This window comes from Rutilus rutilus (assembly GCF_951802725.1).
Source record: "Rutilus rutilus genome assembly, chromosome: 7".
In the NCBI taxonomy this organism is placed as follows: Eukaryota; Metazoa; Chordata; class Actinopteri; order Cypriniformes; family Leuciscidae; genus Rutilus; species Rutilus rutilus.
Genome location: NC_140221.1, coordinates 6,038,781 through 6,054,629, shown reverse-complemented (window position 1 = coordinate 6,054,629; position 15,849 = coordinate 6,038,781). Strand labels below are relative to the sequence as shown.

The window sequence follows — 15,849 nt, the reverse complement described above, 5'->3', positions numbered from 1 at the left end:
AAACTGCCATCTAGCGGTCAAAGACAGTACAAATCGTTTGAAAACTATTCTGAGACCGGGGTGAGATGTCACACTTTACTCCAGTCAATATGTTTCAGGGTCGTTTTATTTTTGAAAGTCAGTTCAGGTATAGAAACATGCCTCAAATGTTTGACTATAAAATTGTATACGAATATTTGCCCAGAAAAGAATACAGTGCATGGAACACACATGCAATGCATAAATTGAGGGTTAATTGCTGATTAGTGATAAAGATACCTCTTTTGATATGCAATTTAAATAAAATAAATATGAAATAATAAGATACATGAAAAATGAATATCTTACCTGATAAAACTAAACAAATGGCCCACAATTCATTTTTAATTAGATTTAGTCCTGAATTGATTTATTTATTTATTATTATTTATTTTTTTTACTTTATTTTTATTTGTTTTAGTTAAACAATATGCGATATCTAAGTGGTTACATGCAGCAGACACACGTTCTCTGTTCTTATGTTATTACTGATTGTGTACTTGTCTTCAATAATTCCTTGAGAACTTTTTGGTATATGGAGAATTGTGAAATTTCATTTTAGCATCATAAAATCCTTATTTCCAATAAAACATCTATAAGTAGTTCATGCATTAACGAACAATGAGCAATATTTGTTACACTATTTATTCATATTTAACGTTAATTTAATAAAAATGAATCGTCCATTGTTAGTTCATGGCTCAGGTCCATTAAATAATATTAACATACAGTATACAATTTTTTATTTTAATAATGTATTAGTAAATGTTTAAATTAGCATTAACTAAGATTATTAAATGTTTGGAAGTATTTTTCATCCTTAGTCCATGTAAAGTAATAGTCAACTAATGTTAACAAACCGTATTGTAGTGTTCCCGTATGTGTATTATTTTAAGTTATCGTAGAGACAGTAGCTGATTTCAGGTCATTTACTGGTCATAGATTTTTATTATTATTTTTATTTTATTTTTCTCTGCAAAAAGCAGGTTAGTTCCAGCCCTGGCACCACATCCTCGAAGAAATGATGAATCATACTACATAAATCATACTACATAAAATGCCATTCATATTTTTATAATCATTGCCCAAAATGTAATTGCATATGACAAATAAGTCAATTTCCAAAAAATGTTTTTCCTTCAAATATTTATTGTTCGTTTTACATTTATCACAAGGGACAGTCAAACATGACTAAAATATGTTAATATATATATATAGATGTTGATGTGTAAAGACAGACGCATTTTATTAAGACACAGTGGAAAAGCAAAATACATTTTTGTAAGACCCTATTTTAAAACACAAAATCCCAGTTATACAGTACTCGGTAGATATATGCACAACATTGCAGAATTATTTTCCACCATGTTAATACCCTTATGTATTTCATAAAATGAAGTATGTCTTAAATATATTTTAAATACATTATATTAGAATCACACATAAAACAATGTCTGTGAATGCAGACACATTACAAATCCATTGCAATAACGTTCTCTCTGTCCTTAAAGGGATAGTTCACATCAACATGATTATTTACTCATTCCAAACCTGTTTGCATTTCTTCTGTGGAACACACACACACACACACACACACAAAGACATTTTGAAAAATAGATCTTAGTGTTTTTTTGTTGTTGTTGCTGTTGTTGCCAATACTGTACAATGAAAGTCAATGAGATCCAAACCAACATTGTATGAACAAAAAAGTTGAAATATTGAAATGAGTTAAATTAAATTATGAATCAACCTGCCCTGTAATCATAATTTGTGTGAAAATGAATAAAAGCCGTGATCTGTATGTATAGGTATGTTTTTGTAGTGTTGCAAAAATGTTGGAATTAGCATTATTTGGGGTAAACTATCCCTTTAAGCCAGACGTTTTTCACTACTTGCCCTATTACATACTATGTGTATTGTAAATAAAACAATGTCTATAATTTAAAAACTAAATGGTTTGAAACTGTATGCAAATGAACACCCAGTACTATATAGCTCCATATCTAAGATAAAAATAATCTGTAGCCTCTAAGGCACTCTCAAATGGAAAGAAGGCAAAGGTCTCACATGTAAATGGTAAACCATTTGAATGACCACACATGGGAAAAGAAAGAGAAATTTAGTTAAAGTTTTGTGTGCATGTCAATTTGAGTCTTCAAATATCTTCATCCAGATGTGCTCACCTCAGCTGTAAGAAATGGACAGAAAGCTTTAGTTGATGATGCGTGATAAAAACTAGTTTCCTTTGATGACTAACGTATACACAATAACTTTTAACCAGAAATGACCCATTAGATTAGATTAAGACTTTAGTTAATACAGTTTTGGTACCAGAAATGGGCATTAGACAAGACTTTCTGTTTTAAATATTAGACACAACAGTTTTAGATACCACACAAAAGAGACGGGATCTGGTAAAGAGAATGGTTTCAATATTCCTGGCGTGGAGATTCGGTCCAACATTATCTATAAACCAACAGTTTGATGACTGTTTAAAAAAAATAAAAAATAAATGCTTTTACTACCTCTAAAGGGAAAAGTTCCTAAGTAAACCTTAGGTGTCCAACATCTGTCTGTTTCTAATGAATTTCGGAGTAACAAAGTTGTGTTTGTGTGTTACTACTAGCGTCTGCCCTGGCTCTCAGTAGTACTGAAACTATTAGTTGCTACATCATTAGTAGCTTAATCAATATTTTTCCTTCTAAATATCAAATGAGTTGAATGACTTCTCTGGGCTTATGAGATTTTACTTTGTTATAGAAGTTACCAGTGTGATTACTGAAATGTCCTTTTCATGTATTCTTTAATGTCTATATTTGATATGAATGCAGTAACAGTGCTTACTCATTTAGCCTGGACTTGTTTTGTTGAGAAAGGTCTTCAATATGTGTCAATACATACATCTGTTTTTCTAGGGTACCCTGACAACTATGGCCATTGAAGTCTACAGTTTAAGGGACCATTTCTTTGTTAAAGCCTTATTTCCAGTTCGACTAAAGTGTAGCTCTCCTTGAGAGAAAGAACACATTATCTCGATGTTTTAAGAAGACTCTCCTGTTTATAGTTAGAGCCTGGCCAAATCCAACCTTGGAAAAGCTGTGTGTCGGTGTGTGTGTTAGTCTTCTTGGTTGCAGGTTAAGGAACCACTGGCATTATTGGAGATTGACTGAGTTGTTGTTCTGGACATGCTGGCACCCAGCAACCCGAATCTGCGACCTGGAAGGTCATGACGTGCCTAACTTCAGGGTCCGAGTGTCAGCTGCATAATCGATGGAGATAGGCCTCAGTCTATCTGTATATGTGTGGAAAATTACTGTTCATCTATTTCTTAGCCAATCAGAAGCATTCAACCTGAAGCAAGGACGTAGCTTAGACCTTGGTGAAGGGTATAACTGCTGTGTGTGTGTGTGTGTGTGTGTGGGTGTGCTGAAGGGTATAACTGCTGTGTGTGTGTGTGCTGAAGGGTATAACTGCTGTGATCTTTGTAACTGTAAGCAGTGCGGCCTACGAACTCCTGTGTCTGAGTCTTGAAGCTGACTTCTGCTGATGAAACTGCAAACTATCTTCAGTAAAACTTTTCTTCAATTTATTATAATTCTGACTCCAGGTTTTCATTCATCATATCTGGTTCTGGGTCTTTGACTGTAACTTTACTAACTATTAATAAGCAGTAATTAGGAGTTTATTGAGGCAAAAGTCATAGTTAATAATGAGAATTGGACCTTAATCCAAAGTGTGACCAAAAATGACTATTCGTATTCACTTATATCTATAAAAGACTCCTTGCAACATATGAAAACCCCTCAAAGTCAGTAACCTAAACAGATGAAATTGCGTGTAACATTTACAAAAAGAGTGTTACCGTGCTTTTGGGTGGGATGTTGGGTTTTTGTGCAAGAACTGGTTTCTTCATTAGAGTGGGTTTTGAGGGTTTGGGGGATGGCGGGCCAGCGGTCACGTTTGGAGAGGCGACCAGGCCGTTGTCCTGAGCCAGTTCCTCTAGAGGGACGCCAGCTATCACATAGTGCTTCTTCCTTAGCTCACCCAAACGCAGGCGCTCATTTTCCAACATGGTCTCAAGCTCTAGAACCTTCACCTGGGAGAGGAAATAAAAGGCAAGGTTGTATTATATGCATCATATCGAGTTTACCCACAGAAGTACTGCTTGAATTCAGAAACTTATCACTAGCATTCATTAATACACTAAACTACTGAGGTCTTGTACAGATTTTTAAGAGTGAAATTCAAGCACTTTTCCATCCCTTTAAAAAAATTGGCAGCTGGTGAAAATTGCCTTTAATTCAAACACCATTTCTCTCTATTTGAGTTTGAGCCTTTCATTTGCATTCAATTTGTTTCAAAATATAGAATAGCCTGATTGCTAGGACAATATTTATTAACCAGCGCACTGTGGCCAGGCATAGCATTCCAGATCAGTGGAGCACATTACAATAAACCGCACAAGACTGCTAAACTGACACTGAATACCTGAAGCAGCTGGAGGTCAGCTTAGTGATGTCAAATCAGGGAATCAACCCTGTGACCATGGCATTTTATATTACATGACTTCATGTTTCGAAATTACGTCAACACATCAAGGAAATCTGCGCTCATCTAGCCACTTTACGGACTTTAATGCCATTCATCATTACGTTGGCTTGACAAAGCATGGCATTAGCTTGGTTTAAATCTTATCTATCTGACCGACTGCTATCACTGTGTTTCAGTAAATGAAGCGTCATGTCAATCAAAAGTAGTGCCACAAGGCTTAGTACTAGGGTCCTGTGCTTTTCACCTTGTGTAAAAGCTGCGATGTCAGAACTAGTGTTGCTTTTTATCTCCCCACAAAGAGGCTTGCTCTATTACTTGCTCTAAATCTAGACTTGCTGTGCAGCTCTTCTGTGTCAATGTTTTGCTCTCCATTTCCCTGTTGGGCTCACGGTCTGTTAAGTCTTGTGACTACATGTGTCCAGAGCTCATGCCATCTCTTTGCCCAGTGATGCTTCCATCACTCTTCGGTTTATCACGCCTGGCTTTGATCTTGTGTACTACTCTTACCAAGTGTGAGATTGCCCCATTTTTATTTGCTTCATTTGCTTTATCATCACTGCTTCCTCCTAACAAACTCTGCATGTTACTGACCTTGATCTCGCTTCATCCCTGGATTAACACTGTGTGTGGACTGATCTCCCAGAGCTGACCTCTGCCTGTTTGACTATTACCATCATCCCCTGCTGAGCAGACCGAGCGCACGACTCGAGATACAATCCTCATTACAGGCTTGTGACGCAGGAACCCTGCAAAACGCTCCTCTGACATCAGATATGGTGATGCATTAGTAGATTTATTTTAATGCCATGCATTTCGGATCACTGTCTTTATGCTAAACGGGTCAGATCGGTTAGAGTGTGGGTAAAAAAATGTCATGAAAAGAGTTGCTTGATTAAGTGGTGGAAATAATGGATGACGGGTGTGCACATTTAAAATACCTTGTTTCTTTCAGGGAACTTAAGATGACAGTACAAAGAATTCACATATTCACATTTCTTAAAAATATTTAGCAGATATCTAGCCTGACGTCGTCATACTCAGATTCTAGTCAGAATATGAGTCTGATACTGCTCCATTGGGCTGTGATTAAGGGGCGTGTTTCAACCAAACCAGGAGAGAAAATGCCTCGGCACTCAATTGGATAGACCTACAACCAATCAGAGCAACGGAGTAAGTGACGTATATTCTTCATTCATCTTTCCGATCGACAAATGCCTTGATCGCGGTTCTCTGTTCCTCTTTTAAAATTAATGCGCTGTCGATATCTTCTATAACAGACACGATGGCAGAATCTACACATCTTAATTCTCCAGCGGCAGCCATCTTTGTTGTAAACGAATTCAAAACAAGCGCTTTTTGGTGACGTGGATGATTACGTTACTGTTGATCATCTGTCCATCATAGTATAAAGCCCGCCCTGACAATTTGATTGGTCCAAACAGCTCTGGTTCGAGCATAGTTGCTCCACAACGGATCAAGTCCAGACCGAACTTTCCGACCTCAAATGTTGTGGGCGGGGCTAAGTTCGGCTGGCATCCAGGCTAGCAGATATCTGTTTAAATGCTTCAATTTGTTTTCATATAGTATATATTGTATTATAAGCCAAATAAAGAATTAAAACCTAAAAATGTGCTTCAGAAGGCTATAGTACCTTCTGAATGAACTGCTTGACTAATTAATGTAATGTCTCATTTCAAAATAATATCTCTTACTTTCCTGGATGTTGATGTGTACCATATAGAGCTGGTAAGTCCCGCCCCTTCCGCTAATCCCCCTGGACCTCAAAGTTGAAAAACCGTCAATGCAAGTGAATGGGAGAAAATAATTATTTTCTGGTCCCGTTTGAATTTTGCCATGAATGTGAACATATGTTGTCTTTGAATTTTTTATAGAACTTTTCGTGTAAAGAATGCTACAATTTAGCGGGTAGAAGTTTGATACGGTTAGACTTTGTGTGAAAGCACTTTGTGGACTACAACTCTTCGCTGCTTTCGACGCGTTTGAAACGTCACCACCACTAGCACACGGCTCTAGCTCACGGATCCCGCTAAACATGACTGTGTCTTTGGTGCACTTCACCGCCTTCTTTCAGGGAGAGGACAAAATCGTTGAGGTTGGTGAAAACCACGGGTAAGTCAACTTTATGGGGTGACGTCACATAGGCGACATGTAGTCTTTCTCGTTATGTCTTTTCCACAACTGCCAGCCGAAGAATCATACCATATACTGTCAAACTCGTAACATGAAAGATTATATAAAAAATTCACAGACAACATATGTTCACATTCATGGCACAATTCAAACGCGACCAGAAAATAATTATTTTCTCCCATTCACTTGCATTGACGGTTTTTCAACTTTGAGGTCCAGCGGGGTTTTACGGAAGGGGCGGGACTTACCAGCTCTATAACTTGCATTATACTTCTTTTACAGCACAGAAATCTGCCAGCTTACTCTGATTATGTGAATAAGTTAGGAAACTTTTCTCTGCACAAAATTACACCTTTGTATTGGTAAATCTACTTTTAATAGTGTGACTTCTGTGGAAGTTCAAGACCACTATCTGACTCAGATCTTGAGTAAGACTTCCAGACAACAACCATCAAGTCAACATAACATTGTTGAAGTTCGTCATTCTTCGCTCAGCTCCGGAAGACCGCGACACAACTTCACCACTACTCTCTTGAGCAACTCTCTGATTTCAAGAAGAAACCATCAAGACTTTCATAAATCGAAGGAAAATGAAGGAAGTGTGTGGTGGTTAGAGGGGAAAGAGAGGTTAGATCTCATCCGCCCCTGTTGAACCAGGTCTCAAATAATTCTACAGTCTAAATAAGAACTCCCAGGTTTTGATATCTTAACCTTCCAAAAGATCTGATAACCTTTGTTCCCCAACACTAATACCTTGCAGAAAATGTATTTGTCAAGTCATACATGCAAATAAACAACATCCTTACAATTTCATTAAGCATGTGGCCAAAAATAAACTTGTTAAAACAAACCTGTGCCTCCATTTCTTCTTTTTTGAGCTTAATTAGAGACATGCCAGAGAAGTCCATGGTGTCTTAATATGCACATGAGAAGAAAAAGAAAAAAATTTTTTTGAATAAATGTGTCATAGCATAACTATATATTTTTTTATTAAAGAGAAGCATGAGCAACCATGACACAAAAGCCCCTATAACATTCCACTTACCCTTATCCTCGATCTGGTCCAGCCCGGTCTTGGTGGACGCCACCACTCCAGCAGCCATCTCATTCACATGACGCGAGGCCTGCTGGAGAACACCGAGCCTCTTACTGCCACGGTCCGCTTTCACCTGTAGATGATAGAGCAAAGATGATAAAACAAAGCAAATATTACAAATTATGACAAACAATAGTAGACTGCAACTAAATGGTCGAGACAGTATAAACCATTATGGACCCTTTTTACATTTCTGGGTTTGAAATGCAGGATAAACGTCTTTTGAGGCATATAGGAGACCAAAAGCAAATAATTATAATAGATATTTTTCCCTTTTGCAAAACAGCAAAAAAATGTAATCAAATATTGCATTTCCATGACTGTGCACAAGAGGAAAAATGAGAGATGGATTATGCCAGTCTGGAGAAAGTGAACAGTTTAGTCTCTCCCCTGCAACTGCACCCTATTGCAGCAGTGTTTACTTTTTGTCTATGGGTGTGTGTGTGTGTGTGTGTGTGTGTGTGTGTGTGTTTAATTTAATGCCAGGGTAATATAACACAAAGTATAATGTTATAAATGTGCATTCAATATGGGTGACTAGATTAGGCTGTGTACCAACATAGTGAGAGTAAAAGTAGTGGGCATGGCCACTTTTACTTAAAAGCCTATTGCTTTTCCTTTCAAAAGTTATAGCCATTTATTTTCACAGTTTTTTATAGTTTATAAATTCTTTTATTGCAGTGCTCAACAATTAATTCAGCACACAATGGGTCCTTTCAACCTAAATAACTTTGCTTCAAGAACCACTGTTGTCATGTATTTCTGTAGTTATTGGATGTGTGTCAAATTTCAACAAAAGCAGTGTAGGTGTAGTGTAGTTCTTTGAAATGTATTGGTCAATAAGTACTAGTTGGATCCAGGATGCTTTCTCCTGGACATTTAGTAATGGGTGTAGCCTGGTTTACACTGAAGGCTATTACTACTGAATAAAACATCCAATTTTCACAGAAGGTAATGCACATGTATATGATGTAATTCTGAGGAGCCATGTAAAATTTGTCCAACAGGCAATAGGTGGAGCAACAGTATTGTCGCAAGCAACAAAAAAGCTGTATATTTATGCCTTTCCCCCCAAAAAAAACTAAAATTAACATATAAACCCAAACATTAGGACTGGGAAAAACAATGTGATTAATATATTAATATAGACCGTTTAATCAGTAATGCATTAGAAAATTATTGCATCATTCATTTTTTTCTGATCGCTTTCGATTTGCTGCCTTATATATATATATATATATGATATAAAAGTGTCACCTTGGAGGCAGCAACAAGCTGTGCAGTGCTAGCAGCGATCTCGTGAGAGCAGACGATCAACTCCTCATACTTCCCAGTGTGCAACACCACTTTATCAGCAGAATCACTGTTGGAAAGGGAAAGCACACATTCGTTAACAAAACAGTTTTCATTAAAAAAAAAATCTAAAATTGTATCATAAGATGTATTATAACTCTCGGACATGTAGCAAAAATACATACACCATCTGTGTTGCGCCCCATCCCACAGCTTTAGAGGCAGAAATAAGACCCTCTGTCCAGCGAGAGTTACGAGCATAAAACTCTTTCACCGAAGCTGCGCCCTAGAAAGAATGCATGTTGAGGGATCTCTCAGGTAACACACACACAACAATCACATGTAATCACATTCTACTGAAACTTTGAGGATTTCTTTTTAGAAATTAAACGTGCACAAAATGCATAATATCAGAAACAGACTTAATATTTTTAGGATTTAAAACTTTCCATTTGATAATACAGACTGAAACTAACTTTAAAGTACAATTTAGGCCACCAAGGAGTGGTGTTAGTATTAATAATAATACACCAAATTAGTATTAATACTAATTGTAACACTTTACCTTTCCACTCTCCACAATCTCCTTTTGCAGGTCTGTGGATGCCAACACCAGAAGACGAATTGCCTGCAGGATATTAACATTCGGATAATATATAAATGATACACAGTAACTTCATTTAACAGTGTCCTTGTTATACATGTTACATGTACTTACTATTGTAATAACATTCAATTATGCATATTTACAAACACTAACCCTATAGTAAGTACATGTGGTTAATTAATATCACTCAGTACTAATTTGTGTAATTACACAGTAACAAGGACACCTTAAAATAAAGTACTCAACAGATAGAACAAGTTTGTTTTATTCACATCACTAGCTATGTTTCCAATCAAAGTTGCAAATTTCACTTATGCGCAAAATTGGAATATCGCGTAAAATATTTTCACACAAAATAACAAGCATAGTTTCCATCCCCTACAGTATGTTTTAAGAGAACCAAATCGTCACTTCCTGGGAAAATACCTGTAATAAAAATGTAAGTTGCTGCAATCGGGGAGCCACAGTACAATGTTGACAACTTTCAACAGAAAGTAGATAAAGCCTGCTTGAAAGTTTCTATATGTTGCTAGATACCCCTGCGATACCCCCAAATTTGCATAAAAATAGGTGGATGGAAACATATCTACTGAAGTAAATAGAATTCAAATTTTCCAGTTCCAATATATAGCAGTTCCAGCATCTATAATTCCATAAGTTCTAGTCTTACCTTCATAAGGCCAGTGCAGCTATTTAGGATCCTGAGAGAAAAATATGAAAAGAGAAGATGCATATAAATGGAAACATGCAAGCATGCTGTATATTAAACGAGTGACACTTTATAGGTCTCAACAAATCAACTGGTTACAGGCATACAAATCACAGACCTTTCATTGACCTCCAGTTTGACTCCTGTTGCGTCCTTCCTGGTCTGACTCATCATTTCCTAGACAGCCAAACAATTAAAATCAAGATCAAAACAAAAGCAAAAGATATAATATATAATAACCTTAATGCCTCAATAACAAAATCTTAAAATTAATGTGAATACGAACAAAATATGCTCCTCTGTGACCCAGTATCAACACAAATACTAACATAACAGCTATTATTCATAACAGGGCTGTAAACACGTCTGTGGTTCATAGCTGGACACTAAGCTGCAATAAGAAGTTATTATATGTCAGGAATGTTTTACAGCAGATGCTTAAGATAGCAGAGTGTTTCTGTGACTAATAAATGACTCTGTCCCGTTTTTACTCACATCTATTCTCCTAACAGCCTCCTCAATAGCAGCAGAGGTAGCAGCCATTTCTTTATCCACCATGTCGCCCAGCTCGTCCTTACCAACATCTATTCCTTTTGGCCTCAGATCCTGAAAAAGGAAAAGGAAATTAATAATACAAGATATAGAGGGACAAGAAAAAACAGAGAGTGAAACAAGCAGAGAAAAGTTGGAGTAAAAGAATGATTGAGATATTAATTGTGTGAGCATTTAAATATGTATCATAAAGTACTGTGTATTGAGTTGGGTGGTATAGCTAAAACAAATTATCTCAATATTTGTCAGCCTTCAGACATTATATAATATATGTCATTAACAACGCAGTCATTAATGCGAGGTAGAAAAATTATTAACCTTATAAATAAAAATCAGTGTAAAAATAATTAAGGCATTGTTTCAATAAATGAACAGAAGGAAGAATCATATTTAATCAATTAGTACACAATGCACTGCAACAAGCTCGCACGTTGAATGTGAATTATAATTAGAGCTATACATTTATCAATTTGCTGTAGTATATCTATGAAATGAAATAAACAAATTTACCCAATATTTGTGTGTGCTGTTTTTAGTGTTCATTAGAGTACTGTATTACTAACTTTCTGTATTGCTCACTTTGGATGTGCTGCACTATTTGTGTGATATGACACAATTGTGTGACTCTTAAAGGGGTCATGACATGGATTTTTTAAAATATTTTAATATGTTCCTTGAGGTTCATTTATAATGTTAATAAAGATAGTATATAAGTATAAATAAGTATTTGAGTGAAATGTGAAGGCCATGGTAAGGTATGGTAACCCATACTCGGAATTTGTCCTCTGCATTAAGGCGAGACACTACAGGTGAATAGGGTAAATTTTTTAACTAGCAGATATCACCATGAAACTTTCCCAATTGATTACCTACATTAAGATGAGAAAAAAATGTATTACAAGTTTTCTGTAATTGAATGTTTAAATATGCAAATCAGGCAATATCTAATCAAATATGCACTAATTTGCATATATTTTAAAAAACGATATCTGAGTATTGGATAAAGCCAGGTTAAAAATTATTTTTTCATTGTGTTCACATATTAGATGGGAAAAAAATTACAGAGGGATTTATGGATATCTACTTTTGTTATCCTGTAAATCAGAAAATACTGTCAATAGCCTTAAAAAAATGATTTTCGCCATATTTTTTGGAATAAAATGTTATATAAATCAGGCTAGGAATAATATATTTACAAATCCCTCTGTAAATGTCTTCATAATATAACTAGGTACAAGTCTGGAAAGTTTGGTGTATATAGGTGCTACTGAAGTGGAGATTTCGTCCTTGGAGTATGAGAGAAAAGTCATTTTGAGAAAACGGGCTTTAAAGATTTTTCATCAGCCAATGAGATTGCGCATTCAGCCCTTTTACTTTCACGATTGGTTGCTGATAAAAAGGAAATGACCATATTTGGATCCGACAGGATTGTACACAAGAGAGAGAGCTTCCTAACGGTGCTTCTGATGACAGGCTGACGGCAGAAATCGCGGAGCAGCACGTTGATTAAGAACGGGAACTTTTGTTGAATTTATGAGAAATCTACAGACGCAAACAGACAAAGTGTAATAAAATAAAGACCTAAATGTGTATTTCGGACTTTTTTTCAACACAAGTCTGAAAGAAGACATGTTATTGAAGACAGATATCCCCAAATCTCAAAATTGACCAGTAAAAAAAAAAACGATGTTTTTGCCTGCCGTGTCTCGCCTTAACCCATCCAAGTTAGTGCACACACCTGGAGCAGTGGGCAGCCATTTTGCTTTGGCACCCGGGGAGCGATTGGGGGTTAGGTACCTTGCTCAAGGGTACCTCAGCCGTTTCCTGCAACCTTCGGGTTACCAGTCTGACTCTCTAACCATTAAGGCTGATTTATACTTCTGTGTCGAACCTACGCCGTAGCTACGTCATAGGCTGTGTGTAGCATCCGTAGCCTATGGCGTAGCCTGACATGCACCTCTCTTTTGGCATGCAAAATGTAACAACACGTCGTCAATTCTACGCAGATCGCAAGCGTTGTGATTGGTCTGTTAAAACCCCTCCCTCAGGTCAAAAAACAAAACAAAATCTGCGATATCGTCGAATTTCAAAAATCGCCATTTACAGTCATGCTTTTAAAAGCATTATGAAATCATTTACTTAAGATTTTTGATGCAGCTACAGTCAGATCCAATACAGTTGGCTGCTTCATTTTTCAACAAAAGTTTCTTAGCGAACTCTCCATTACACTGTGCCAAAACAAAATGCTACAAACAAATATATAATCCTCTGATGCGATCCGGGACGCCATTCAAATATCCTTCTGAAGTCTGTACAGAGACGCAAATGAGCTGTTTAAACTAGACGCATCAAAGCGTACTTTCTTTCACTCTTCCATTTGAACTCCTGTCGGCAGACTCAAGCGCGTGGAGTATGTCAGAAACTGAACCCGCATCTGTATACTGTATCCAGTGTAGACAGCGTCAGTGATTATAATGATCTCTGTTTGCGTTTGACGCAGTGCGACGCTCAAATCCAGTGTAGGTAAATATCAGCTGTTAAGAGACTGAATGCCAGTGGGCACTGAGCAGGGCCTATGGTGCGATGATGTAAAGCTATTCATTGATGTCTTGCTCTGGAGGAAGTCATATGCAATGTATTTGGCCGTGTGATGTCACAAATCCCACAATATCCAAACGAGACGTTTTTGGAGCTTGTTTAAATAATTGCTTCATTTATAATGTGGAGGTTTTAAGCTGTGAAACTTATAGGATGTTTTAATTGTACAAAGACCTCTTATATGTCAAAATATCAAGGCAAATTTGATTTCTCATGTCATGACCGCTTCAAGAAAACTGCTGCCTATGTAGAGTGTTTCATTTCAGTAAGAATGATGCTGAGAGAAGCTGCCTATATAGACAGCAAAGCAGCTCACTCTGTTTTGGAATAGAGTGTGTGTGCTTTGCAACTCCTCACCTGTGCTATTCTAAGAATCTTCTGCACCGCAGCTTGAATCGAGGTGGGATCAGCCCCCTTTACAGTTGATTTTGACTTGAGTTTCCTAAGATACTGCAGGCTCTGGGTGGCACAACTCTTACAGTGATCTGTCAGACCTATAAATAAACACGCATACACACATAAGCTGACACAAAGTTACATCGTAGGCAGTTCTACAAGAGCAAATCTCATGAAAATATACCTAGGCTCACATTTCACCCCACTAGTACCTAAGAGCTAGCCTGGCAAGCCAGACCTACATCAAGATGTTAGGTCTGGCAACTCACCATTGTCAGGGCTCAATCCGAGGCGCGGGATAAACGGCTGTCTTTCAAATTCGCTCTGCATGCAATAGGACAGCGCTACAATCAACCAGGGCTGCGTTTCCCAAAAGCATCGTAAGCCTAAGTAGATCGTAAAAACGATCGTACGACTGATCTTAATATTACGGTCTGTTTCCCAAAAGCATCGTAACTTAATTAGCACTTAAAAATCATCGTAGATCTACGAGTGCTCTGGAGTAATCGTAAATCCCCAAGTGCATCGTAAGAAGACAGCCGGCAGATTACACTTTTATGTAGATTTAACAGATTACACTGCAACCTACAGTATAATATAAGGTTTTGATTGTAGGACTTTACTGTACTCGTTTTTTGTTTACATGAATTTATAAATGAAATAATTAAAAAGGGAAGACAAAAATAGAAATACACATCTAAATTAAATGAATGAACAAAAAAATTCATAAAAGAAGTAATGTGGGAAATATGCTTTAAAGACTGGGTAAAATAGGGATGAATTTAAAAAAATCTGTCAATGACTTGCTGACGTGCACGAAAACCAGCCATGTATTGGGCATTTCTTGCGGACCTCCTTCCCTGATCTTTGAACACCCCTGGTTGCAGTTAGTTTGCAATGTCCTCCCAGATGTTTTGTTTTTCCTTATTTGTATGGTGTCCTTTAAATCTGTTAAAGGGGTCATATAATGGTACATGCACTTTTACAAGTTGATTGCACTGAAATGTCTGTTGGCAGTGCCTGTACACAACCATCCTATCATGATAAAAATCCATCCAGTGGTTTTGTTTTAATCTCCTTATATGTTTGACCATCTCTGAAATCAAGCCGTTCGATATTGTGACGTCATAAGATCGTACGCCCCTCCCGCTATTGTGATTGACAGCCGTGCTTCAACACAAGACCCGCCCTGAGCAAGCTGTGACAGCCGTCATCATAGTAGTCCGCCATTGTTGATATGCTGGAGTAGAATGGCGTCTAAGCGATTGTGGTGTTCTGTTCTTAGATGTAATAAGGAACACAGCAGTCATTTGGATGTTCCTAAATCCGAGCCGTTGAAGAAGCAGTGGCTGAGTTTTGTTTTTGAAGCTATATGCCCAAAGGATTGACGCGGGGATTCCCTCACGGGGATTCCCCACGATCGTCTGTGCTTTCATGTTTGCGCGAATCATTTCACACCAGACAGCTTCACAAACGAGAAAAAACGGATCGGTACCAACGTGTTCCTGCTGAACCTCCAGAAGATGTGAGTGTAATGTTTTATTAACCTTTATATTAGTATTTATATTAATCTTTGCGAAATTTGCAAACCTTGCTGCAGGCTTCACGATGAATGCATCTAAGGTTTACACTCAGGGTACATTACGGCATGTTTTCTATGTACGACGTTCTCAATATAATTCATAATCCCACGTTTATAACGAATAACACGTGGTTATTGTGTTAGATACGGTCAGAGAATGTCTAATACGGTGTACCCACAGAACAGAGGGGCGGGGTGAGCAAAGCTCATTATCATTTAAAGACACATGCACTGAAACGGCGTGCTGAAAACAGCTGTTTTTGACCAGGTAAAATTAGTGTTTTCTTACAATACTA

The 15,849-nt window shown here is 37.3% G+C and overlaps 1 protein-coding gene across 1 annotated transcript in view; it reads right to left on the bottom strand.

Moving 5' to 3' along the window:
* Nucleotides 1-1,154: 1,154 nt before the first annotated feature.
* Nucleotides 1,155-15,849, bottom strand: part of hip1rb (huntingtin interacting protein 1 related b) — a 41,384-nt gene continuing 26,689 nt past the window's right edge. The window contains exons 22-32 of the mRNA XM_084413882.1: nt 13,933-14,069; nt 10,921-11,031; nt 10,544-10,602; nt 10,387-10,417; nt 9,675-9,737; nt 9,295-9,395; nt 9,074-9,179; nt 7,766-7,889; nt 7,572-7,633; nt 3,881-4,114; nt 1,155-2,206 (exon numbers count right to left, since the gene is read on the bottom strand). Of these exons, the coding sequence (XP_084270008.1) occupies nt 2,198-2,206; nt 3,881-4,114; nt 7,572-7,633; nt 7,766-7,889; nt 9,074-9,179; nt 9,295-9,395; nt 9,675-9,737; nt 10,387-10,417; nt 10,544-10,602; nt 10,921-11,031; nt 13,933-14,069 (1,037 nt within the window). The 3' untranslated portion in view covers nt 1,155-2,197. The remainder of the gene's footprint in view (nt 2,207-3,880; nt 4,115-7,571; nt 7,634-7,765; nt 7,890-9,073; nt 9,180-9,294; nt 9,396-9,674; nt 9,738-10,386; nt 10,418-10,543; nt 10,603-10,920; nt 11,032-13,932; nt 14,070-15,849) is intronic.